General features: G+C 47.3%; 6 protein-coding genes across 6 annotated transcripts; 5 read left to right on the top strand and 1 right to left on the bottom strand.

The window, feature by feature from the left end:
* Positions 1-617: 617 nt before the first annotated feature.
* F5147DRAFT_778352 (uncharacterized protein) lies at positions 618-4,760 on the top strand (the record flags this gene model as incomplete). The annotated part of the gene is made up of 10 exons (XM_041442120.1): positions 618-1,728; positions 1,785-1,954; positions 2,013-2,126; positions 2,182-2,246; positions 2,299-2,459; positions 2,511-2,759; positions 2,808-3,440; positions 3,491-3,559; positions 3,610-4,267; positions 4,496-4,760. 10 exons carry the CDS (start codon positions 618-620, stop codon positions 4,758-4,760), a joined length of 3,495 nt encoding a protein of 1,164 aa, XP_041288146.1.
* An 803-nt stretch (positions 4,761-5,563) lies between these two features.
* F5147DRAFT_778351 (uncharacterized protein) lies at positions 5,564-6,454 on the top strand (the record flags this gene model as incomplete). The annotated part of the gene is made up of 2 exons (XM_041442119.1): positions 5,564-5,783; positions 5,832-6,454. The coding sequence occupies 2 exons, from the start codon at positions 5,564-5,566 to the stop codon at positions 6,452-6,454; spliced, it is 843 nt and encodes a 280-aa protein (XP_041288145.1).
* Positions 6,455-7,863: 1,409 nt separating this feature from the next.
* On the top strand, positions 7,864-8,390 carry F5147DRAFT_778350 (uncharacterized protein; the record flags this gene model as incomplete). Its single annotated transcript, XM_041442118.1, has 4 exons — positions 7,864-7,889; positions 7,967-8,031; positions 8,080-8,197; positions 8,261-8,390. The coding sequence occupies 4 exons, from the start codon at positions 7,864-7,866 to the stop codon at positions 8,388-8,390; spliced, it is 339 nt and encodes a 112-aa protein (XP_041288144.1).
* A 385-nt stretch (positions 8,391-8,775) lies between these two features.
* On the top strand, positions 8,776-9,456 carry F5147DRAFT_778349 (uncharacterized protein; the record flags this gene model as incomplete). The annotated part of the gene is made up of 4 exons (XM_041442117.1): positions 8,776-8,853; positions 8,900-8,918; positions 8,964-9,245; positions 9,305-9,456. 4 exons carry the CDS (start codon positions 8,776-8,778, stop codon positions 9,454-9,456), a joined length of 531 nt encoding a protein of 176 aa, XP_041288143.1.
* A 2,314-nt stretch (positions 9,457-11,770) lies between these two features.
* Positions 11,771-20,353, top strand: F5147DRAFT_839981 (uncharacterized protein). The gene is made up of 37 exons (XM_041444262.1): positions 11,771-12,238; positions 12,289-12,746; positions 12,797-13,101; positions 13,150-13,258; positions 13,317-13,352; positions 13,408-13,420; positions 13,477-13,576; positions 13,630-13,759; positions 13,809-13,825; positions 13,880-13,907; positions 13,969-13,981; positions 14,031-14,073; positions 14,122-14,187; positions 14,238-14,559; positions 14,611-14,770; positions 14,824-14,853; positions 14,907-15,090; positions 15,145-15,207; positions 15,257-15,300; positions 15,381-15,475; positions 15,525-15,781; positions 15,833-15,864; positions 15,914-15,983; positions 16,041-16,077; positions 16,125-16,262; positions 16,309-16,356; positions 16,449-17,005; positions 17,055-17,403; positions 17,453-18,114; positions 18,167-18,553; positions 18,604-18,866; positions 18,912-18,975; positions 19,031-19,050; positions 19,105-19,328; positions 19,401-19,919; positions 19,968-20,011; positions 20,093-20,353. The coding sequence occupies exons 1-37, from the start codon at positions 12,079-12,081 to the stop codon at positions 20,346-20,348; spliced, it is 6,303 nt and encodes a 2,100-aa protein (XP_041288142.1). The 5' UTR covers positions 11,771-12,078; the 3' UTR covers positions 20,349-20,353.
* A 374-nt stretch (positions 20,354-20,727) lies between these two features.
* Positions 20,728-22,992, bottom strand: F5147DRAFT_839980 (WD40-repeat-containing domain protein; the record flags this gene model as incomplete). The annotated part of the gene is made up of 5 exons (XM_041444261.1): positions 20,728-21,078; positions 21,134-21,797; positions 21,866-21,957; positions 22,012-22,399; positions 22,469-22,992. The coding sequence occupies 5 exons, from the start codon at positions 22,990-22,992 to the stop codon at positions 20,818-20,820; spliced, it is 1,929 nt and encodes a 642-aa protein (XP_041288141.1). The 3' UTR covers positions 20,728-20,817.
* Between the last annotated feature and the right edge of the window lie 157 nt (positions 22,993-23,149).

The raw sequence follows: 23,149 nt of genomic DNA, 5'->3' as shown, positions 1-23,149 counted from the left end.
TGTTACAGCATAGCAAGTGCGACCCTCTGTTACAGCATAACTTAGTGCATTCTGATTTCAAATGTCTGCTGGTAATATTCTGACTTTAGTATAGCATGTATCTCAATGGAATCATTCCATGCATGCAGGAATTTAAACTCCTTGCGATGAACTCAAAATGTGCGCCCTTAAGATCGAGGTAGGTTCTGTTTTCCCCCCCTTCACCTTCTTCAAAATTTGACCGTCTCTGAAGGCTTAGATTGTACACATCTGCTCTGACGACATCACTCACCTCTGACAAAACCCTCCGATCATCAGTAGCTTCAAAAATACAGTTCCTTCAGACCGATGTAAGTGTTTACAGTGTTTATCTTTGACACCATACTGAAATGTGTCCAGTGTCTACCGTTTTTGTTTTTTACCTGCATTGATTCTTCTACGTACCATCTGCGATCGATTAATTTTTTTTTGTGGTATGTTGCTCTCTTGGTTGTTCAGTTTTTTTTGGCTAACACACACTCGCTCAGCATTCTTGCCCTTGTCTGCTCTCGATTTTCGCCGTCAAATATTAACAATACTCATCTTTGTACGTTCACAACCTCGCAGTGCAACTGACAATCTCTGACCATCCCACAGTTATGACTCATACATTCGGTGAATACCCATACCCCCTCGAACCAGGAGCCCCACCCCCTCAAAGTTACAGCACCTCATCTCAGTCTATGCATCTTCTTCCTGGCAGAGATTATGTTCAGGAGCAGTATGGTGGCGGGTGTCGTCCCAAAACGCCTCCGGTGGAGTTAACTCCTACCAGACTAAGGAGTAGAATCAAGGCTACGCAGCACGATGTCGGCATAGTCAAAGAGGCTGCCATCCGGCGTCAGGAAAACTCATTCCCACCCGACGCTCTAACCATTCCCGCAGCACCAGCACCTGCACATCCTACATATGATAATAGTGTCATGGGAGGTGATGTGTCGTCCACTCAGGCTCTTCCTCAGGGAAATCGTCACACATCACCACGTCTCCATGATCCCGATCCTCCCGATCCTGCACCTCTACAGGATATGTTTTACGATCCCATGGAGGCACAACCCAGCGGATGGTTGCCGCAGCACTCGAATTCCTTTGGAGAGATGGATGATGCATCATTCACGGCACTGCTCATGGAGACACAGGGACATTTTATGTCTTCTGATGCCAGCCCAAGTTTCACTAACCAGCCTTCCTCCTCGCATGCACCCTCTCATGAGCCTCCAGTGCCTCAGAGTGCCGAAGGAAGTTCTCGTCAGATTGCACCTATGACTACAAATGTCATCCCACCAACACCACTGAAGGATGTTGCCAGCAGTTACAGCCTTTCTGACCCTCCTCGTTATCCCTCCCCACATGAACGTGGTGCTTCCGTCGATGCCAGAAATGTCAACGACCTGTTCTCTGATCCTCAGGGCAGCAAAGACGCACCTTCCTCAATGTCAGACCAGTCATTTGTCCCCGGACGGAAGTCTGCCAACACCAATGCGATCCTCGAAGCTGCTTTCGTCGAAATTGAGCAATCATTTCTTGAGCTCTCAGGGTCGACATCAATTCCAGTGCAGCAAGTCATCAACTGGTTCTTGAAAAGTCGAGGTCAGACGACAGTCAGCACTAACTTCTGGAACATATATGCTCGCAGTTACTTCAAGGATCACACAGAGCAAGAACTTGCATGGGTTGGGCATAAGGTTCCTGCAGACGGAGGCTCTCCAGGTAAGTTCCAATCATATTTGTTGATGTCGTACTTACAGTTCCATCGTGGATGTTAGGTATGTCGATTCAGACAAAATGTTACGACCTCTTCAAAGAGGCCTTTCCAGACACATACAAAGACATTCTCTCCGTCCACGATGAAGTGAAAATGCTATCCGCTTCCCCTCAAACTGTCTCTCAGCGCGCACAAGAGTTTCAAAAATACTACCGAAGGATGTTTAGTATTGTAAGTATACTTCCTTGATGCCTCACTGCTTGCTGTGCCCTGACCGTCCTCGTTATAGGCTGATAGCGCTGCTGCTAAATTCGGTTTTGAGACCGCAATGGTCATCTGTGGTAAAATTGTCAATCAAGATGCCTCCCTTGGTCAAGTTCATACTACACCAGGCGCTGCAGAGGTAAGTATCTTGAGAGTGGTATTCAATACTGAGATCACTCATTCTGGTCTGCTAGTTCTGGAGTACACGATGCCGAGCTGATGATGACACTATCATTGGTCACCTCAAAGCTCATGTCTAGTAAGTCTCAATCTGTGTCTTACTATCTCTTTCTGATTCATCTTCAAAACAGCAATAAAACCTCAATGGCAGTAGTTGAAAATGCCTTCGACGACTTGCCTGAAGATGACAAAGAAGCCTCTTCTCGGGATGCTGACTCAATTCCTTCCACTGAAGTCGAGGGTCGCGATGAATCTCTCCGGTGGCTCAAGAAAGAAATCGCAAAACAAGTCAGTAAGTAGCTATTCGAATTGTTCTTCAGTTCAGCCTGACATGCTCATATAGCTAAACTTGGTGGGAAGTTTGCATCCGACAAGAATTTCCCCTGGAAAACGATGCCCAGCACCTTAGCCTCTGGCGGCCTGAACATAGAAGGGTATCCCGCCCACATGTGTCTCATGCCGGGTGAATCCCATGATCCGACATCAAAGAATAACAAGGGGATAGGTGTATTGACGTTCAAAGAGGTTGCAGCGCTTGTTGATGCTTACAAGGCTGGCACCATGTGGGTGGTCAAGTCTTCCAATACGCACAGTAAGTTTTGTCTCTATTTAGTAGTCTAATTTTAACCAATTTCTGTAGCATCGTTGATTGAATCAACGGAGCCAGTTATCATCAGAGAGGCTCCTCCATCCACCTGGGAGCACGCATCTGCTCGTTGCATGTTTGCTGATCGCCATACAGATTATGGTGGCCCAGAATGTGTGGGGACAAGTGTCGCACAGACCAGAGTCAAGAAGGGAAAGAATGTATCAAGAGCTCGTGATCCTGAGCATGGAGAGGCAGTCATGTCTCGCCCCCCTGCTCGTCCCTTTAAGGTTGTCGCCAAGCCCATTTCTAAGCCCCAAACTCCTCCTCCCGCTCGTCCCTTCCGGGTTGTCACTAGGCCAGCTGCGCCAATGGCTCCCAAGGCTGCTGCGCAGGAGGTCATTGAACTCACTTCAACTTCGGAGGGCTCAAGGGATGTGACAGCGGAGGTGGACATTGAATATGAAGACGATTCACGCGGGAAGAAACGGAAACTAAAGTCAGGAAGTTCTTCTCAGATGTCCAAGAAGCGTGTATCTGCAGAGGTTGTCATTGAACTGACGAAGGAAGGTGTGCATTCCAAGGCAAAACCATCACCATCCGATGCCTCTGTATTAAAAGGGGGTCCGCTGTCACCATTAACTGTGGGGTCGTCTTCTGTTGACGAGCACTTGTCTGGCGATGAAGGTTTGTGCTACATACGTCATTTGTCTTTACTCGCTAACCATCTTATTCAGCTGCCCAGCCAGTTCAACCTGCAGCTCGCATCCGGGATGGTCCTTCCAACGTACAGCCAAAATCCAAGGGTACGTATATACATTTTGGGATCTACGTATTGTTGACTTGTTTGCTCCAGCACTCCCAAAACCAAAACGCATAACAAAGGCATCTTGGGCAGCCATGCGCCGTGCACACAAGATGATGTATGCGGTTGATTCGGAAGAGGAGGACGCTCCAGGTCAAAAGGACTCAAAGGCAACAGCAGATGCTGGAAAAGGTGCTGTCGTGCTTGCAGACCCTCAGCCTGATGCCGCAGCTCAGCCAGCAAACCCCACCCCAATTGAACCGCCAGCTACTATGGTCACCACACTTTCGCCACTGGAAGTCACGCCCAGCGTGGCTGCACAACACGAGGGCTCTGAGCAACCCCAACCCTCGAACGGTACGCTCCAGACCATGTCTTCCCCTTCAACACCTGGCAATGACGAGAATGGAACCCCCAAAGCTCAATCCATTGAGCGTCCATCTTCGCATCCTGCTGGGGAGAGGCCCCTTCCGCAACCTGAGCCACTTCACACTGATCCTCATATTGAGGCGGCCAACCGCTATGCACATTCTCCATTGCTTCAATGCGATGCTCCCATCACACATAAGGCTCCTTTACACATGCACGAGCTCCCCAGACATCCTCGTGAGCCTTCTGTGCTGTTGCGAGAGCCTCTGCTTCATCCTCGTGCACCTTCTGTGCCGTTGCGAGAGCCTCTGCTTCATCCTCATGCACCTTCTGCGCCATTGTGAGAGCCTATGCTTTATCCTCGAGATCAAGAGCCTTCTGTGCCGTTGCGAGAGCCTATGCTTCATCATCGAGAGCCCTCTGTGCCATTATGTGAGCCTCTGCTTCACCCTCGCGAGGCTTCTGTGCCATTGCGAGACCATCTGCATCATCCTCGGGAGGGACCCTCCTACCCACACGATGCTGCTCACTATCATGAGGCGCACAACTCACTCTATGATCGGAACAGTACCACTCACACGCACCCCCATCCTACTAGCGGCCTCAATCCCCACGGCCTTCCACGCACCCATAATCTTGAAGAGGCTCGGTATGCTCATGTACCTATGGGATACAACCATCCAAGTTATCCTTCTCATTACAACTCACCTGCTGAAGGTTACGACGACCGCTATGATGACCGCAGGCATCCATCAGACCTCTACTATCAAGACATGTGTGGTCATGATGGAAGGTACTATGGAGATACCAATAGATGGGCAGACCGCCGCTGATACCTTTTTCCTTGTATTTGCTAACATTTCTCTCATGCCCTTTAGTGTAGGCAGACTGCCGCTGATACCTTTCTCTCTCACCTTTTTAGTGTAGTGACTGTCATTTTGTTACCCCATGCTTCGCTGTCTCAAGTTGAATGTAGTGCCGCCTTCTGAATAAACTGGTTTGCTTTTGTTGGCACTTGCAAAACCTAATGGTCGACACCGACAATGCAAAGTCCAAATGTGAATTCAAGAAGTTGTCAGAGAACATGGGTGACAAACTCAACAAAGAGAAGGGCCGGTATGTTTCCTTTCATTCCTCCTACAGCCTCTTAAACTAATCCCTCTCTATAGTACTATTGAATCTCTCAAGGGACCCGACTTCAAAAGAAACACTTCAACTGACCTCATCCGTCAACCACAGGTGACCCATACCCCGCTAAGGAGAAGAGGCTTGAACGACAAATTAAATTTCAATGCTTGCGGTCTGTATTGTAAATTGGTTAATTTCACCATACCGTCGAAGGTGGGGTGTGAGTACTTGAGTGCGGATGCCGTAGTAAAAAAAAATTTAAAAAAAATTAACAGATGAAAGAATGCATAGTCGAAGGATTGAACTTAAGAGTCTGCCAAAATCACAACACCACTACCACTTCACCACCGTGCCTCTAACTATGCAGCATGCCCATAATATATGAAGGCATTTGGCATTCCATTACTTCGTCCGATGTCTTCTGTTGATTGTCAATGTGGCCATCAATCATCAACGGAATTGATTATCGATGGGGGGCCGGGGCACACATCTTCTCAATGTGTTATCAATGTTGTTCCTCTACACTCCTCCCTCTTTCTATACATTCATTGGATTCATGGATTTCAGCCAGCTCGACTACATTCTCGAGCGCGTGGCATCGCGCTACAAGGTGGATGCGCAGGAGGTGTTGGACAAATGGTTGGAGAAGCGAGAGGTCCGTGATCCTGAGGGATGGAGGCTCCTCAAAGGTATGCCTTGCATCGTTGGAGGGTTGACAGCGCTTTTCGGTGAGTGTCACAGTCAGATCATATGTAGAACAGCTAAATATGTTACAGGGACCCTTGAAGGACGAGGGGGAAACTTCCCATGGAAGACGCTACCTACCATTCTAGCCCGTTGTGGCTGTATCCTCAAAAACTACCCAGAAGACATCCTTATGCCCAGCGAGAGACGTTCAACACTTGCGAAGAGCAAGGGTATACACGACCTCACTATCCATGAGCGCTTCAAACTTGCGGATGCCCTCAAGAATGACGCCCTCACCGTTAAATCTGTTGCAACAGATGCCCGCAAAAGTCTTACGACCTCACGTGTCCCCATCATTGTTGGAGAAGTGCCCATTGCAAATTCTCTTCACACTCGTGGGCGACGAGGGTTTGCCAATGGACGGATTGATAGGTTTGGCCTGACCCATCTGGGCAACACTTCTCCTTCAAAATCTGGCGCCACGTCATCTAATCGGCGCAGACTTCGTGTGTTTGTAGAAGTACCACTTGCGCCACCCTCCTGGAGGTTGAAGGCAATTCAGCAATGTTCACTGGTCATTGAACCCAATCATAGTGACCTTGTCCCAGAGATCACCACTATTAATGATGAAGACGCAGTCAGCAATGCCACTACCGAGGACAAAGGAGAGATTGATGAGCTTTTCAGTTCGCAGCTGCAGGAACAAACATGATCTGTGAGCCTCTCGAGCCTCCCTCTGATGTTCACAAAATTAATGTGACCCTCAGGAGCCTCTATTCGACCCTCGCAACCCTCCATTGCATCCTCACGAGCCTCCTGTCACGGCATGTACTAATCATTGATATGGCACAGCATTCGTGCACGTGATCTTGTTGATTCAAGTGCGGCATCACATATTGCCTTCTATCTTACTTTGTCCCTTCACCATTGTCTGAAATGTCACGATCTTCCATCCGCCCACACGCTCGAGCACAATACAAGCTTGTCCGTGATTTGTGAATATCAGGACCGGCATAATCGGGGGATGACGAGTAGAGATGGCCTGATAGAGAGGGATAACGAGTGTATTTTCTTCGTGGTTTGGATGTCTTATCGTGTCCCTTTCACGTTCATGTCTTCTTTAAGTTGTTAGTGTCTCTGTCCCTTTCACACCAAATATATTGTCTGTCGCACCATCATGATAGTATTGAGATTCACTGTGTTCGAAACATGTATTCTAAAACATATAAACCAACTATTTTAAACAGTGAGGGTGCCGCATGGCCTCGCGTGGTTTATACCTACCCTCGCGAACCTCTGGGAGTACAGAGGCAGTACACTAAGGAAAGGGCATGGACCTCTTGTGGCAATTACAGGGAGCCTCTATGGAGAGGCATACCTCACAGGTGGGTTTGCTGCAACATAGAAACCCCACCTGATAGATCGTGAGACGGGTGCTTAAGTGCTGCCAAGGGTGTGATATATCACATATTGCTAAACTTTCAGCCTGAGTGATATATCACTGACCATTGCAGGTATCCAAGTCCTACTGGAATGTGATATATCACAATCCTGGAAAGGTCTGTTGTCAACCCGGCAGACCCGCTACTACACTACTACTAGGGTTGATAATATATCATTCACACAGTGTGATGTATCACAAAATTCGATATACCAATCTCTGGCAGTAGGTGATGTATCACCTTCTGTGAACTGATGTATCATTGTCTTACATTTGTACTCAAAGGCGTGGATGTATCATATACCTTCTACAATGATAGGTGATTAATAGATCATTATGACACTATTGCCTGCATGCCACTGCCGGTCACACTATCATTGATACTGCTCGGACCGAAAGGTAAGTCCTTATTAGATGCAGGCACTCTTTTCTTACCATCAAGCACATTCATACAGCCTCGCATGGTCATGCCACTGCCGGTCACACTATCATTGGTACTGCTCGGACCGAAAGGTGAGTCCTTATTAGACGCGGGCACTCCTTAACCATCAAGCACATTCATACAGCCTCGCATGGTCATGCCGCTGCCGGTCACACTATCATTGCCTCCTAATGTAACTCCCTGGTCCACATAGCAAGAAGACTTGACGCCTCAAAATGTAATTACCATTGCTATCACCATGGGTGCTGGTCCGGTCAACAGCTGGTGAGTTACAGAGTTGCTTGTGCGGATAAGCATGCACTGATTGTGCGGATGCGATCATACAGACAGGTATTTAACAGTGCACTGCAACCCATGGTTAACCAACATTCCAAGTCACCGATGCCTAACCAATATAAGCCCACTCGTATGCACTTATTTCCGTTCGACGTGTCCAAACTGACAATAGGTTTAGCACCATTGGACGAGACCGCGCCCCATATTCTCCGTCTATGGAAGGCACGTCAGAATGACAGGCAAATCGTTCGCACTTTGCGGGAGAAGCACATTGACACGGAGCGTTATGGCATTGGGTATGTACAAGGCATTACGGTCATATGAACTGCTCACTATTACCATCTAATCTATATCTTTAGGCTCACCAAATTTAGAGAGATACGGGAGAGCATGGGCCTCCAATGTACTCGTCAGCAAGGCCATACAATAGAGTCTATCCGTGATGCTATGATCGATATCCGCCAGATGTATCCGAAGGCCGGAATCTGAGAAGTGATCAGTCTTCTCTTTCATGAAAAGAGCATGAGCGTCTCAAGGTCATTTTTTTAGTTCTTTCACAGTTGTCAAGATCTAATTTATAGTTTAGGACTGTAGTCTCTTTGTACTTCGCATTTCAAGACATTGCTCGACCATGGTGTCAACGAAGGGTTGTATGATGTAGGAAATACACTTCAAAAGTTCATACTCTAATCTTGGTCTCCCTACTATCTAATATCTATTGTGCATCTTAGTATGGTTTTCCGTTGGGTTTTCATCCCTTGGCTGCAATGAGAATTGGATGCGTATCGTGACCGTGTTAACAACACAGCCAAGAGACGCGACCGGAATAAGGCAAGTACATTTAAATTTTTAATGTCAGTGATGGCATCTGACCATGTATCAGATACTCCCGCACAGCGTCCCAACACTCATTTACGACTCGCCTCAAGATTTTAATGCTTTAGATTTTAAGGTAAGTCGGGTCTCATCACATTGGACATGGATCTCATGTGCTCTAGGTTGTTATAGACCATGATGGTGTTGATCGCATCTGAAACCATTACATAAATCCTTCTCATTTAGTGTTCGACATCGTTCCACCCACCCTCGGCAAATTTATTAAATGTTGTTATGATCGAATGGGTTGCCCTGAAGTCACACGCTCATCTGCATGGATGGTTTATAGGAACTTGCTCTCTGTGCTCCAACTTGCCGACAACGTCCCACCCACGTTATTACTGAACAAGACCGAGACCAATGAAGATGATGTCTTACCTCTACTTGAGGGTTGTTCGGATTTACCATTCTGTGATGAGCCGAATGGCCCTTACTACATGGGTGGTGTGGGAGGAAGATTGGGCTTAGGTGTGAGATGTTTTTCTCAATCTGATATACTTACTGACTCGGACATTAATAATTTGAAGATACTTCCCATCACAACGAGCTGGATGCTCTAGTTGATGATGACGAGCCTGATATCCCACAGCATACTCTTGTTGAACAACCGGGGTTGGTTGTCTGGGATTTCTCAGATGACGAGCATGATAGTAATGTACTAGCTGGAGATGAATGGTGATGTTGTGTTGCACATATCCATATTCTATTTACATTCGCTGTACCTTCTGTATCATAAAATATTATTCTAAACGGTGTCAGGAGTCCTTTAGAAGCTCTTGTCCTGTTTAGGATTTTTTATCACCAAATTACTTACGAAAGTGAGCACGGTTGTCTGACTTTCCATAGCTTCCGGCCGCCGAGTCCGATACTCTCGCTGAGGATCGCCCACAGAGCCACGAGAGATGTTACCCACCTTTCTCGCATACGCATGCCAACTAACAATCATCAAACACCCGGCATACGCCCATCTTTGATCTATTGCCTAGGCGGTTTTGATGTCAAAATACACAAATAATCTAGCTAGAATTGATGGTTCGTGCGATATTTCCACCGGTTCATAATCTTTTTACCTCGTCAACAAGTCACCTCACATACAGTCTGATCTGCAATCTTGGATTGTTCAAGAATACATCGTATTCAGAATTTCAGTTGTGGTCACTGGATAGATGAACAAGACGCACAATCCAACAATGAGTAGTCAAAGTTCACAATCAGCTGTGACACGTCAAACATCAGCCAATGCTGGTGGTCAGACGATGAGAGGTCTCCCTGGCAAGGTACAGGGTGTTGTGCACCTGCCTGGGGGACGACACATCATCACAGGTTCGTGGGATGGGTCACTTGAACTGTGAACCTGGAGAGTAATACAGATAGGATAGGAATGGCGAAATGAGGGAACTTTAGATCTGTGATTAGCGTTCACCATCGTAACATTGTCTCCGAACGACAAAACTATTACAAGTGGAGGCACTGATAGTGGCGTTGCGAGATGTGGAGACGGGGAGGGTCATTGCCAAATAGACGGGACACACTGATTGGGTGCGATTAGTGCACTGGATGAACGAGTGGCCAGGTGAGCGGATCTAATTATGGGACAGCAGGAGTGTGGAATATCGGAGAAACAGTACTTGGTCCAATCAAAACTGGGCACAGGTGGAGTGATCTACTTACCCGAAACATCAAAAATCGTGATGTGAGGATTTGAAGATGTAAGTCTTAGTTGCGACCGCACATGAAGAATATGGCACGAAATGCAAGTTTGAAGGGGAATGAAAGAACGAGATGAAAGTAGATAGAGAGACATTGATAATGAGACTCCGGATGGACCTTTGAAACGTTGGGAGGAATTCGATGACCTATACAGCGCTATTAAGTATCGTAGCGAGTGGTTGAAGGCATATGATACGGCTGTGCACAAGGATGATAAGGACAAAGGAAGATTGAAGGAAGAATGATACGAAGCTGCACCTCGTGTGAAGACTCTGTGATATAGTGAAATGATGCAATTATGATTGGCTCGTCCTGGCTCCTGCACAAATAAGTACATCAGTACCTGCATGTATGATACATTGTAAATTTGAACGATAGCAACTTCGTTCACGAAAATGAGATCTAATTCAAGTTGTCTTTAGATACTATATGACATACCTTATAGTCTGTGTCGTTTCGACCAAAGCGGAGGTTGCTGCACAGAGCTCCCACTCGATCTTGATGGCATCTGCCCCACTGTGATCGTTCACTTTTGATATGCTCCAAGTCTCCAGCTGCGGTGCTGCACCCAAGTCTTCATTTCGTAGAATCGTACCTGTGCCTCAATAACCAGTTAATGAACATCCTGTCAGTCTGCTCGACCGACGACCACGGCGACGACCGTGACAAGGAACAGATCACGACATTTTGCAATGTGTTTTGTCAAGGTTTACAGGATGATTGATAGTACTAGTAAACACGAGGTCAGGACATGTCTAGGAGACATACAGATGGTCTGAACTTACCCGAAGTAACGACCTTCCACACTCGCGGATTGGCTGCAGTGCGTTTCATGAACTTCGCAAGCCTGTGCTGGATCATCAATTCGAGGATCACCGTGATCAGCGCTCAGCTGTACTTGGTATTGTCAACACAATGCCCAATACCCTATGGCGTGGGAAAAATCCCAATAAGATATGTCAGTGATCAGAGGCATTCGAACGGTATTTGCAAGATAAGGACAACAGTCACGTGGGTATACACGCAGACATCTCTTGTTGTAATTCATTGTAGTAAATATTCGAAGGTGAACGGATGATATTTGCTTGTATGATATAAAATGTATGTAGGAGATTTCCGAAAAATTATCATATGGTGCCTCTCGTCTGCTTCTATTACAACACGTGCTGTAGGTCCAGCTTGATACTTGTGGCCTTATTTCCAAGAAAGATCAGTCTAGACGCATCATTTGATCAGACGAGTGTAAGGTGACCTGTTACATAAAGATAGAGAGCCGATTTATTCCGGAATGCACATCTTACACTGTTCCACACCTACGTAAGGTCGTATTCTTGTCACAATCTGGGATCATTTGAGGGTCCAAGTTCACCGCTATGTACGACTTCAGGTTGCCTGCAGGTGTCGATTTTGGGTGTACTATTTGCGCCTCAACCTGTTTGGAAATTCAGACAAAGCACCGGCTCGACGATATAAGGACAGCCTCGTTGCAGACTCGCACTCGGACTTCCTCCAAGCTCTTTGTACCATTCTAAGTTCCCCAGCCCTTCATATAATCACTTTATCATCACAACCTTCTCTTGTTCAACAGACCATGTTGGACTTACTCTCCAAAGATCGAATAGTCAACGAGGCAGGCCTCAGAACCGCCTTGCGCCACCTGGACACAATTTCAAGTCCAGGAGCAACCGCATTACAAGCTACGGTCAAACATATGTCGTCATCACCCCATGTTTTTGCATATATTATTTCTGGTATCTCACGAACTTCCTTCGAGCGCCATCAGCTCTGACTCTGTCAACAGTTTGGGATCGCCGTGAGGCAATGATCTCACAGATCATGAAAGACTTTCCAAGAATATCTCAAGAATATCCAACATCCGTTGCGAGAACGATGCTAGACAATCTGTCTATGTACTTTCTAGCTTTTCCAGCTGAGCCTCTAGCGATGGATGTCTCTAGGGACATCAGCCGCCACAGAGGCTTCATCGAGGACGCTTTACCTGTACTCTGCGCGTTGAACACTATGGAATTTTCTGGTGCAGGGTCGTTTGAAGACGAGAACGATCTCTTCGACGAATCTGATGATGGGTTCGTCAAGAAGAAAGTCCCTCAGAAAATGCGCAAGCGTAATCGCCCGAAAGCTCACACGTCTATCGACGCATCTCTCTTCCTGAGGCTTGATGTGGTTGTCCCTCTCACGAGCGAGGCTGCCGCATCATTGTCTAATAACATTCTTACGAAGCTGAAAAATGTTCTCTCGGTGAGTATATTCTCTGCTTTTTGACGTTTCCCCTGACAGCTCTCCGTAAGTTCTACCTCTCGCTTCTGCGGAGGACGGAATTGGCAGGCGACATTAAAGCCTTACTCCTCCCAAACGTGGGCGAGTCTGCCAAAGATGTTGCGCCTGAAGTTTCGTCAACCGAGGATGTCGAGAGTCCAACAACCCGACCCAAAGCGTACCAAATGGTGCAGCCTATGAAGGCTGCGCTTTACTTTGAGAATGCGGACGGGTTCGGAGAGTGGCGAATTCTCATATCTACGGAAGCCTACAAAAATTTGCGTGAATTACGTAAATCAGAAAAGAAGACATTCAAGATCATCGTCGGGAAGATCAAGTCTGTCTTCTGATGAAATTTGCTGTAATGATCTTATCGTTATCACAGACAACTATCGAATGGTTATTTCTCAGATGATAATCACAAGCGACTTAACGGACCAGATGCAGGCATACCCATCTACGATGCCAAGATGACAAAGGACTTACGATTAGTAGTAAGCGTAATTTCACATACATCGATTAGAGCAGGAAATGACTGACCTTTTCTCACAGTACCAGATTGATTGTGTCCCTGACCAGGATGGAAAGGTACGTCGCTCTTACATCAACATCGAGCATGATATTGAGACTGGAGTCTTGACAGTCCGAAAGACAAGGTGAACTGTCAAGAGCAATTACATCTGTTCGTTATTAGCACTGATATGAATTCCAGTAATCAAGATATACGGCATTTATACGCATGCACAACTTGGCAAAGTATGGGATGCCTTGGGTAACCATCTCGCACGCAAGGGCAGAGAATATCGTAGAAGGTGAGGACCTTTTTCGGGTCTTGATGCAATTCAGTGAATCATTGCTTGCACAGGTGTATCTTTCGGAATAGACCTGCCCTTTCTAAAGACAGCGCAATTCTGCCTGCATCATTCCCATCAGCTGAACCCGAGCCAGAATGCTCAGGAAGTCCACTCAATCTTAGTGATAAGGACATGGACCGAGTTGAGTACTTTCAGTTGTCATTTGTACAGGCATTGATCCATGGCACAGCTTCACTCTTTACTTGTGTATGAATTTTCGCCATCCTTACTCAAATTGGTTTTCATCTAACGATTTTCTAGTTTGGAGAAATATGTCACATTCTCGCAAGTAAGCTTATCCATGCGATTCATAGGCACGCATATATTGACTCGATAACATATTGTTTTAGGTGTTCCTGCATAGTGAGTGATCATGTAGTTGGCTCGCCACTTCCTCTTATCTTTCCAAAAGGTCTTATCGCAAACCAAGACGTACAACACGTCTTTATGCTCACGTGAGTTCTGCCCCAATGTGATGCATTCACTGATAAATGTTTGTTCAGACCTCAAGAACAAAAGATTGTCGAGTGTATCACGTCATGTTACGTCTTGGGTCGCAGCGGCACGGGGTAAGTGTCCTACCCCTAATATGAATAGCTTATCTATCACACTCAACTAGAAAAACCACGACGATGCTGTTCAAGATTCTCGGTATTCAGCGAGCTTGGGAGATGAGTGCAGTCGACATGCCGAAGCCACACCAAATCTTCGTCACCAAATCCAGAGTGCTCGCTACGAAAGTGGAAGAGTATTTCACGAAGCTTCTCGAATCTCTGGCATTGGCAGGCTATACCCTGGAGGAACTTGCAAAAATGAAGGCACGAAGTGTCCAGGAGGGCCTTGTTGATCTCGACGACCTGCCCGAATCACAGATGAATATACCAATGAGATACAGTGGACTTGAGGATAAGCACTTTCCTCTTTTTCTAACTTTCGATCGAGTGCGTCCCAATCCGTCGTCTGGACAGCTTCCGAGCTAATCGTCTATGTAGTTGGCGAAAATGATCGCGGCAGATATCTTGGACAAGACAGATAGCGCAGGAGCTTTCTTCAATGTTGACAATGCTGACGCGCATGATTGTTTCGTCACCTATGACGTATTCGCAAATCAATACTGGCCTCATTTTCCACAGAATCTCAGCAAGAATCTCAGTAGCGTCCCTTTCTCTTATGATGACAATAGAGTACTGACACTACCTCATCAGATCCGTGGTTGGTTTTTAGCGAATTCATGGGTAAGTGCTATTTGTATTACATCGACACTGACAATTCCTGAATATACATATAGGGATCATCAAAGGCTCCGAACATGCACTGACCTGTCCTGAAGGAGTTCTCGATCGCCCAACATACATCCTTCTTCCTCATCGTTCTAACCCAAATTTTGCGAATCAGAGGGAAATTCTGTACGACATGTTCGAGTATTATACGAAAATGAAGAGGCAGCGACGTCATCATGATGTTGCAGATCGGTACGACCTATTCCCCTTCTCACCCAAGTAATATCACGATATATTCCCAAACAGCACACATGCGATACTCAAGGTCTTCCAGAGCAAGAAGTTTCCTGGCCAACAGATCGATTTCCTGTATGTGTTATCCCCACCAATGCATCTTGCCCCTGACCACCTGCACTAGGTATGTCGACGAAGCACAAGACAACCTTCTGATCGACGCACTCTGTAAGTGGCTACTCCATCCTTTGTTGACATAATCCCTTGAACTTTCTGTTATAGTTTTGAGCAATTATGCAAAAATCCAGACGGTTTGTTCTGGGCTGGGGACACCGCACAGACAATCTCTGCAGGGAGTTCCTTCAGGTTTAATGATCTGAAAGTGTTTCTCTACCGTGTTGAGGTCAGCAGACAGTGACTTAGCTCGGGCCTGAGTTGACACCTTGAAGCAGCAGCAAAATATTTCGGTGAATTCCGTTGGAGCATGTCTTCGTCAGCCTGCGATGTTTCAATTGGCGATCAACTACAGATCACACGGTGGAATTGTCAACTGCGCAAGTTCTGTGATCGAACTCATCACGAAGTTTTGGCCCAACACAATCGATAATCTTCAGCCAGAAAAGGGGGTGGTTGACGGGCTGAAGCCTGTATTTTTCACTGGTTGGGACAAAGACACCGTTCGTTATGAACAGTTCTTGTTTGGGGAGAGGTAAGCAAACCTGGACTATACCCCTCTTGTCCTCCTGAGAATTCTTGCCAGCGGTAGCCACATTGAGTTCGGAGCCGGGCAATGTAAAGGAATTGGTTGGAGGTTTCATTCATACACTGACAGGGCATCTAGGCATTCTCGTGCGTGACGATGCGGCACGTCAGAAGTTACGAGACCAAGTTGGTCAAATTGGACTAATTATGTGAGTCGTATTAAGACTACCTTTGCTCTGTGTTTTCATGTTGACATATGTATGCAGGACGCTTTATGAGAGCAAAGGCCTGGAATTCAATGATGTGAGAAACCTAGGCTTGCTATCTGATGAATGTCTGACTTCGGTCAGGTGCTGCTATACAACTTTTTCGAGGATTCTGCTGTAGATCTGTCGCGATGGCGCGTAGTTCTCAATGGGGTAGACGGTCAAGGATATGCACCGAACTTTGAACGAGACGAGGCGCGATACGCTGGGGTTTGTAGCGAGGTAGGCACACCGATCCTTGAAATGAACTTCGGCTTACTTTTATTAGCTCAAACTTCTTTATGTGGGAATCACTCGAGCAAGGAAGAACATATGGGTCAGTTGACAAATCTGATAGATCAGAGCCGATGCGTGTACGTTGAGAGCAGCATGTTGGCGTAACTTGACCTGATAACTATTTTCCTTCAGATATTCTGGACGTCTCGCAACCAGATCGAGAATTGTACCCCCGGCACCGATGTCCCTCATCTAGCCGTCTCCTCGACTCCGGAAGAATGGGCATCCTTCGGGCACTCACTATTCTCGCACAAGCGCTACTCGCAGGCTATCCACTGCTTCGAACGTGCTGACCTTCATCGTGAAGCGAAGGTTTGTGAGGCATATCAACTCCGAGAAGTCGCACGTTCTAGTGTCGGAGTGGCCTCACTCAGCGACCAAAAAAGAGCTTTTAACGTAGCTGCCGATGCCTTTACTGATTGCGCGGCGACCGCAACAGCAAATCAGAAGCTCCAATATTATCGTAACTCGGCGGATTGCTACGTTCGAGCAGGAGATGATCTTAAAGCTGCTAAAGCCTATCTCAATGCTCAAGAGTTTGAGCAAGCAGCGAAGAGATATCGCAAGGCCGGACGGTTTGACAAGACCCTCCATGTTCTTAATGACCATGGCACGGATATACCTAAAGAGACCAAGACGGAGTTACAGACTGTGTGCAGACTGTTTTACTGCAGCAGGAACAACGTTCAGTAAGTCTTAGACTCTCCATGATGTTTTTATTTGATAGCAATTGCGCAGGGCTCCCTTGCCCCTCTTCTCGACATTTGATGAGGAACTCAAATTTCTGGAGGACTATGATCTTGATGACGCTCGTGCCTCACTGCTTGAATCTCACTCAAGGTACTATGAGGTCGCAGAGCTCCACTTGTCAGAGAATAGGCCCTTGGAAGCTGTTCGAGCATTCATAAAGGACAAAAGCAACGTCGATTCTACCATCCGTGCGGCCGATACTATATTGGAATACTTCTGGCGCAAATGCTCCTTCAGAATCACCGTAAAATCCATTGCTGATGAGCCAATGCAGCATTTCATCGCTCTTGCTGATCAACTAGAGACGAACAAACTAACGCCGGCCACATGTGATCTAGTACGTATTAGCAGTCTCAAAGTGACCAGCTGGGCTGATCAACATCTAGATATCGATGTTTCAGAACATCTTGCGCGGAAATCACGAGCCGTTGAGAAATCTTGCGCTTGGCTTCTATAAACATAACAGGCCAGCAGCTCTCCTTTGCCTGGACCATATATTCTCTCGAACCACAGATATTCGAACTTTCGCGGTCAATGAAATGCAACGGTTCCTTGAACAATTTCACGCCTATGCGCGACTGCTCTATCTGATTTTAACCTTCCCTGACCCCATGGAGCATAGGGGTATTCAGAGACTATTCTCCATCGTGCGGTTGTCCGGCGACAAGTTTCTCATACCAAATGGAACATTCCTCCACAACAAAACAATGGAAATCCGGCAGGGCATCACTTGGGTATCGGAACATCCGTCCGGGTATACAGCTTCTCGTAGAAACGCTACCCAGCTCCTACAACAATCCATTCGAACGATCTTGAAAGACAAAATATCGGAGATCGATGCTATGTGTTGCAAATCTCCCGTTTTCTCGCAATGCCTGCAATTCTTGATATCCGGAGTATGTCGAAGAGATAACTGTCCCCAAGAGCATGTTGCAGTATCGAAATTGGATCGCCAGTATTACAACAACCGTGTTGCCATCCACATCTGGCAGATCCTGATCTTGCAATTCATGTATTCCGCTCACCCATACATTGAGCGACGCAAAAGGTACGCCTGGAGGTAGCTTATGATCGAGTACTCATACTGATCACTTTATCAGCATGCGGAATTGGCTCAAGCATCTTTACGAGGCCATCAATCCACCCTTCTTCATTCAAGGTTCCCCCGCGGACCTCGACATGAACCTGATGCCTCTTCGTCGAGATGGCATGAAAGTGGTGAAGCTCTGGGTCCGCGAATCCTTCTACTCGCTCGACCCATTCCATACCCAGGCTGAATTTTTGACGGTGTTGATGGGAATAACCAGTCTTAGTTTTGCTTTTGACAGGGACGACACACCTGACTACATCTCTCGAGCAAAGTGTACGATCTCCGGACCGTTCGAACTCGTTCGCAAGTGGGACAAACGCTATATGGTTCATGACCTGCTCATTTCTTACCAAGGAGCTACCCGCAGCAGCATCTCATCCGGGATTTCGTATATTCTGTAAGCGCGTTATTCTTGTCTCTACATGCAATGAACTAAGTGCAATTCAGACATGTCCTCGATAATCGTTTATATGCCAACCTCTCGGTGTTGTGCGACTGTATCGAGGACATCTGCAGCGCTTTTGTAATCAACTGGCGAATCGACCCATACTTCAATGAGTTTCCCCTTCATAATGTCGTCCTTCCATGTAACTGGCTACTGTTTCCCCACAAATTCACTACGGAGAAAAAAACTAACCTGCCTTTGATGGGCAAGCTTCTGGATGAAATCGCGAGGCTGGTCGAAGCATTGCGCGTAGAAGCCGGCATGGGTGAGTCTCTTAACTTTTCAGACATCCGAGATTACAATTAAGCAGATTTCCTCTGGCTGGACTACGCGAGATTTACGCCTATTCTCCGTAATGTTTTCATTTCCCGGATGTGAGTTCAATCTAGTATCCGTCAGCGATGTGCATATTGATCACGTGTATTACAGCTGCAGGGTTCTCTGCCTCAGTACGTTCATTGTCTCTTTTCAATACTTATCTGCTGCTGAATTGTGTTCATTAGTTGCTCATAACATCAGGAATCGCTTCCTGAGAAGCAAAGTAGACTATATCATTCTTTCTCTGCACAAAAACAACCCTCCTTCGAATCGGCATCCAGTTAACTATTGGAAACTCGTGGATGATGTGGTCAGGTATATGACACCCTTGCCAGGATTGGCGCCACCCCCAGATGGTTACCTGCAAGCTCTCCTGGCTTTCGATGATAATAAAGGAGTGCGCAACCTGGTGCATCTTGTCCACAAAACGATGAGCCAGCATACCTGAGTCTATATAGTCCGACGGCTCGTATACGAGAAGACCATCGAGATCCCCCAGCTTCTTTCATCGTACACAGTGGTCACACAGTCTGCCCTGAGAGTGGAGGCCCCTGCCTCCGTACCTCACTTAGGGCATTCGAAGGACCGACCAGAGGTTGTGCAGCATGATAAGAAAGAGATAGCGGAACCGCAACCTCAAGAGTTCGAAGGAGAGGAGGAAAGGGAGGAAGAAAGGGAGGAAGAAAGGGAGGAGGCAGATCTCACGGCAAATGCTGATACTGAGACCCGTGATGCATCGGGGACTTTGGATGAGGCGATGGCGTTGTTTGCACCTGATCTTGACGAGTCGCTACGCACCAACGGACCATCGGCGAAGGAAGAAGAGGCGGCTCGCAACATTCAGAACGCATACCGCCGTTACGTCAGACGCCGCTCGAGTCGTGCAGTCAATGCCGAAATCGATGCGATGTTCATGACATGCCTGAAGGAGACGCAGTCCCCTGAATGGTGTTCGGGTTATTACAACTTCCTCTTCCTTGGACCATTGCCTCACCTCCTGGTGTGTTTGGAATGAGGCATTGCTCTGACTCACACTGCCAAAGCGAAGACGAAAGTCCTTTTCAACAAGGAGTCTCATGAAAAGCTCGAGGAGTTGGGCAAACAGAGAAGCGGGATAACATCCGTCCTCCCTTACTCAGCGACATACAATAACTAATACTATCCTGTTTACAGAACGCTCCTCAGGAAGGGATTGGAACTGCGCAAGCAGCTAGAACCTTCCTCATCTGCTCATCGTGCCCGTAACATTGATGCACTCAGATCTGGAGTTCTAGAGGTCGATGAATTTATGAAGGGGGTTCCCGGAAGCATGAAAGACATGCAATTCGACTTTCAAATGGCCTACAAGGGCATTGTCGCAAAGAAGGTCCCTCCGAGAAACGAGAAAGAAAGACCTGCTCTCAATGTCGAGGATGTGAACGACTGTTAATTTCGTTTAGGTTATGGAGAGTCGAGACTGCCATTTCGTCGGTGTATCATATATCATATTGTACAGTGTGTATTTCCGTAAATCAATGTCTGTGCGCGCGAGAGAACGAAAGTAGACAATAAACGAGTTTTCATCATGATCACCATACTTACCACTACCAATAAGCCAGTCTGTGGTCGTGCAGCACTGGGACTTCAAGCTACCACACTGCAGCCTAGCCAACAGCGACCCCTTTGAAGAGCTGTTACGCTCTTTTGGGCAGGATATATGATACCCATCAAGAATTGTTGAGAAGTACAGCGTCCTTGCCTCGTAAAATTAGTATGATCCTGTTCGGTGCATTGCACGAGGCTCATAACGAGGAAACAAGATTGATGGTGTATTGAAAGACATAAGGAAAGAGACATAAGTGCGGAATCACTAGAAGCAAAGGTGAAGTAGTTGTCCAAATGCTGCAATGCTAATTGTGTCAATGACTATTGGCATGTGGTGGATATGCACAGCAGAGAAATAACACGAGCTGACTCCACCATGGGATGGGTGGTGACTGTGGGGTTGCCGCACCTGTTGTGGTAGGTTTAGTACCTGGAATAGGAGGTGTCGCCAATGTTGAAGCATGGGTAGGCTGAGTGCCCGATGACGACGCCTGAGCTTGGGCGTGCGATTCGGTTCGTTGCTCATATGCTCGTTTTGCTCTCTTAAAATTTGGCCCCCGAGCAACAAACAAAGCCTGAACAGAGATCACTAAACCACAGCGATTGTAAATGCACCAAGAAGAGCCATACCTGCTTGTCCCGCACTGCAGCCACATTGACAACGCGAGGATGACTTGGGCGTTGCGAAAGTTCTATTCTTTCGTTGGTGTGGGGTTGAGAGCGGAAGAGTGAAGACAGCCGGATAATGAGCCTCGCATCTGGACGTGAACTTGAAGCCACTGTGGGATGATGTTCGGCTTCTTCGTTGGTGTGGGGTTGAGAGCAGAAGAATGAGGACAGCCGGCCGATGAGCCTCCCATCTGCATGTGATCTCGTAGGCAATGTTGGATGATGTTCGGCTTCTTCGTCAGTATTGAGTCGAGATCGGGGAAATAGTGAGGAAAGGCGAGCCAGGAGCACATGTGGATCTAACCAGGAAGACGTGGAGGGTTGCTGAAGTTCATTTGGTGCATCACTTTCGGGTGCAAAGCGGTGAATGAGTGAGGACAGGCGAGCGAGGAGTGTGCGTAGATGGACCGCCAAAGGCCGTGAAGGTTGCGGAAGTTCAGTCATTCCATCATTGTCGGGTCGAAAGCGGCGGAGGAGCGAGAGAAGGCGAGCGAGGAATGCATTTGCAGAGGAATGTGGGTGTGCACCATCCATTGGGGAGGACTGAGGGGCTTCCATGCCGTGAAAAAACATTGGCGGGAGTTCATCTATATCGTCAGATTGGCCAGGACATCGCGTAGCATCACTGCTAGAATATTACTGTTATGATGAATGAGAAAGATTGCGAACTCGGCACGTACTTCCAAAAATGACCTGTCACTGAGCGAAGAGCGGGGTGTGTGCTGTATCCCTGAATCATCATCTTGAGGTGCCGTCTGTTCCTGTTCCCGTCTCTCCTCTGGTGCCTAACAACAGACATTGTCAGAGAGAGCGGGTGATATGGATGTGTTGACACTTACCGTGACAATATTGGAATCAATGGAAAGTAGGTCCTCAAGGCCAGCTTCTTTGAGGATGGTATAAACGTCCCAAGTGTACGCGGTTGTGTCCTCGGCAGTAACTAGCACCTTTGCATCAGGGGAAAGAGCTACGGACCACAAAACGTTCTCATGCTGGAGGGGTAGTCCAACTGGGAGGTTGGTGTCAAGATTCCATAGACGCGCTGTTTTGTCATAAGATGCACTTGCGAGGAGGCGGTTGTTCTGAGACAAGGAGAGGGCGGTGACATGCTTTGTGTGACCTTCAAGGATAGCGATTTGTTCCCAAGTGGCGGTGTCGTATATCCTAATCAGATCATATGAATCGGAGATAAGTTTGCCATTTCCATCCAAGGACGTCCATGCCAAGCTGCGAACTGTGTTTGAGTGTTTGAGTGTTTTGAGACGCTTTCCCGTTTTCGTAGTCCCAGATTTTTACAGCGTTCTCCTCATATCCCCCCGGCCCGTGGCAAGTTTTGATGAGTCAGGCGAGTACATCACCGCATTCACCCGGGCGTGACTGGTTTCAATTTTCAGAATAGTTTTGCCCTTCTTGACCTCCCAGATTCTTGCCGTCCCATCCCAGGATCCACTTGCCACTTGTTTATCATCTGCACTCCAGCACAATGATTGCACAGTATGGGCATGTCCTGTCCATCTGGCAATGACCTTCCTCGTCTCGACATCCCACAACCTCACTTTCCCGTCATAGTCCCCGCTTGCAATCATCTTGCCGTTTGGAGACAATGCCAGGGATCGAAATACTACGTTATCCTCGTCTCGCCAGTCCTCGCCTATCTGTGTGCCGCTCTCTAGGTCCCATAGTCGGAGTGAGCCGTCCGACGAACATGTGATGATGTGTCGTCCATCAGGCAAGTGCACAGCACTGTTGACCTGTCTTGCATGACCCTGCATCGTGTGGCATGGCGTGACCACTGCTGTTTTACTGGTGGATGACGGCATGGTCAGCGCTTGGGGGATCGAATAAGGTAGATCTCGTATGCGAGACAAGTCTGCACGGATCTTGGAATCAGACCAGGTTATCTGACAATGGCAATGATTGTTGGTGAGTCCAGGGGCCTATCTCCTTTCAATTTAATGCTCATCAGAACCACACAGG

This window comes from Suillus discolor (assembly GCF_016758755.1).
Source record: "Suillus discolor strain FC423 chromosome Unknown F5147scaffold_70, whole genome shotgun sequence".
NCBI lineage: Eukaryota > Fungi > Basidiomycota > Agaricomycetes > Boletales > Suillaceae > Suillus > Suillus discolor.
Note: the sequence above shows the minus strand (reverse complement) of the source record. Positions and strands in the feature narration are given on the sequence as shown.